General features: G+C 41.4%; 1 protein-coding gene across 6 annotated transcripts in view; it reads left to right on the forward strand.

Annotated features, from left to right (window-relative positions):
* Positions 1 to 2,389, forward strand: part of gria3a (glutamate receptor, ionotropic, AMPA 3a) — a 97,638-nt gene that overhangs the window by 64,158 nt on the left and 31,091 nt on the right. For all 6 annotated transcript variants that reach the window (XR_001310095.1, XM_014006727.1, XM_014006726.1 and 3 more), the window contains one exon: positions 88 to 195. Coding sequence is in view for 5 of the 6 variants with exons in the window: in XM_014006727.1 (XP_013862181.1) it covers positions 88 to 195 (108 nt within the window). In the remaining variant the exon portion in view is untranslated. The remainder of the gene's footprint in view (positions 1 to 87; positions 196 to 2,389) is intronic.

Genomic DNA, 2,389 nt, shown 5'->3' on the forward strand with positions numbered 1-2,389 from the left:
CTCTCTCTCTCTCTCTCTCTCTCTCTCTCTCTCTCTCTCTCTCTCTGCTTCCTGTGATAACTGTGAACCTCTGTGTCGTTTTTCCAGATCGGCTACTGGAACGAGTTCGAAAAGTTTGTATTTATAATGGATCAGCAGGTCACCAACGAGTCCTCCTCTGTGGAAAACCGAACAATTGTGGTCACTACTATTATGGTACTCACTCTCAAACAGATTCTAAGTGTTTCATCTTAAGATTTCTGCCACTCAAGGTCAAGGTGTCCAACGTTGCAATCTGTCCTGGGAGGGTAGAATTATTTTGTTTTCTGTTGCTTTCCATCCACTCACTACATGTTGAAACAGTCGACTCACAAGAGTGTTTCAACTGTATCCGTGTGGGTGCCAAAGCATTTTGGTTTTTTTATATTACAGTGGGCTGTTGTAGTAGTGACGTCACAATAACGGCTTTGGTAAAAAGATAAACTATAGAGATAGACACCATCGTATTCACGTTGAGTAAGTAAAAATATTTCCGTCTCATTAAGTAATCTGTCAGCGACGCCAGTTCACAATCAGATAAAATGTTCTGCAAACACAAAACATTCTATTCTATTCTTCTAGCTTTCTAAACCATAGGCTGAGAGTAAACAGGTTAGTTAGACACAGTCAGGTTAGAAATCATCAGCCATTCTTAGATGTAAGATAAGGTGCGCCTTATCTTACATTTAAGATCATGGCTTCTCCTTCCTTCTGACTTTGTCTATTGTGTCTGCATCTTAGGCAAATTCAGAATGTAATAGTCACGCATTCCCATTTTAACGTCTGGAGACTCATTTTTTCATCTCTGCTACAGTAAGTACAGCGAGACAGCGGTGATATCTTTGTTTGTTACAGTGATGGGCAGGCGGGCCTTGAACTGGGATGTTTGCAGATGACACTGTGGTGTTTAGTGAGAGTAGAGAGCAGGTGGAAGAGAGCCTGGAGAGGTGGATGTTTGCTCTGGAGAGAAGAGGACTGAAAATCAGTAGAAGCGAGACAGAATGGGACAGGTGCAGTGGTGAAACTGTAAGGAGTAGACGCATCAAGGTGCACTTGTAAGTCCAAGGACTCCAAAGAACTTCAGATTTCAGTCGTTTACTCATTCTTACACAGCTGCCCTGTAGACTGACAGATGCGACGCTGCCATGCACGGGCATCAGCGGACCCTCTGACCACAGGCGAGGCGGGTGACGTGATCGAGGGTTCGAAATGGCAACCCACCAATTTACAGGCCAAACCCCTACCACCTGAGCCACTGTGCCCCCAAACTGGATGAGTTTTGTTTGATGAGGTCAACATGAGAGACGACAGTAGAGAGGTGAAGAAGAAGGTGCAGGCAGAGTTTAGTGGATGGAAACAAATCAGCGGCGATTACTGACAAATGTTTAGAAGCTGGTTGAGAGACCTGCAGGATGTATGATTTGATTGATTGGTTCAAACTTTCATTGGGAGCGATCTCAGTGGTTCAGAAAGATGATATTATAGAGGCAGCTTGGGTTTTGGAGACAGTCGGAGGCTGAAGGTGGGAATATTAGATGATGGATGTTGAAGTTGAAGCAGCAAGGGTGGAGAAAATGAGGAAGACCACAAAGAAGAATCAGAGGTGGATGCTGGAATAGATGGATGTAGATGATCCTTGCCATCATTTAGAACAAGGAAGGACAAATAGTTTCGTCATAGCATTATTTTCTGTCTGACATGCTTTTAATTTGATTAAAATACATCACAGTCACCTCATCAACTTTGTGTTGCTTTTACTTATTTTCATAGGATCAAAGACAGGTTCAAAAACTTTTCATTTGGTTTGTAATTGCCTTGACTAGAGAAGCATTAGTTTAAATAATAAAAGTGTAAAACTGTCAAAATGTTTAGATATTAAGAGACAACAATTTCTGCTAAAGATGAGACTTAATGAAACCAAAATGACCTCTGAAAAACATGTGCATGCCATGTGGTGAAGTAAAACCCTGTTGGTTATTGTCTCATGGTGACACTGATTTATATTTAAAGGCAAACATGTTTTATATTTTAGAGAATGATATTTAGAGAAACTAAAACAAAAGAAAAGCTGCAATAAGATGAACTAAAACCAACATGTAGATATGTTTAAATCGTAAAAAAAAAGTAAAAATAGCAGCTTGAGTCACTGTTAAAAGGTATTTCATCATGAAGCCGATGCTCTGATGTGCTTTGCACACTTTTCTCACATAATATTCAGTATCTGAGCGAAAAGGCYCCACCTGTTTGACGGCTTTAATCTCTCTGGTGTCGCTGGCGTTTACTTCATGAACTGGGAAAAGTGCTCCATTCAGTTTGTCCTGCCTCCTGTGCCGAGCTGATGCAAAGTACATGCAACTTCCCCGCCCCAAAC

Source organism: Austrofundulus limnaeus, unplaced genomic scaffold (genome assembly GCF_001266775.1).
Source record: "Austrofundulus limnaeus strain Quisiro unplaced genomic scaffold, Austrofundulus_limnaeus-1.0 Scaffold37, whole genome shotgun sequence".
Lineage (NCBI taxonomy): Eukaryota > Metazoa > Chordata > Actinopteri > Cyprinodontiformes > Rivulidae > Austrofundulus > Austrofundulus limnaeus.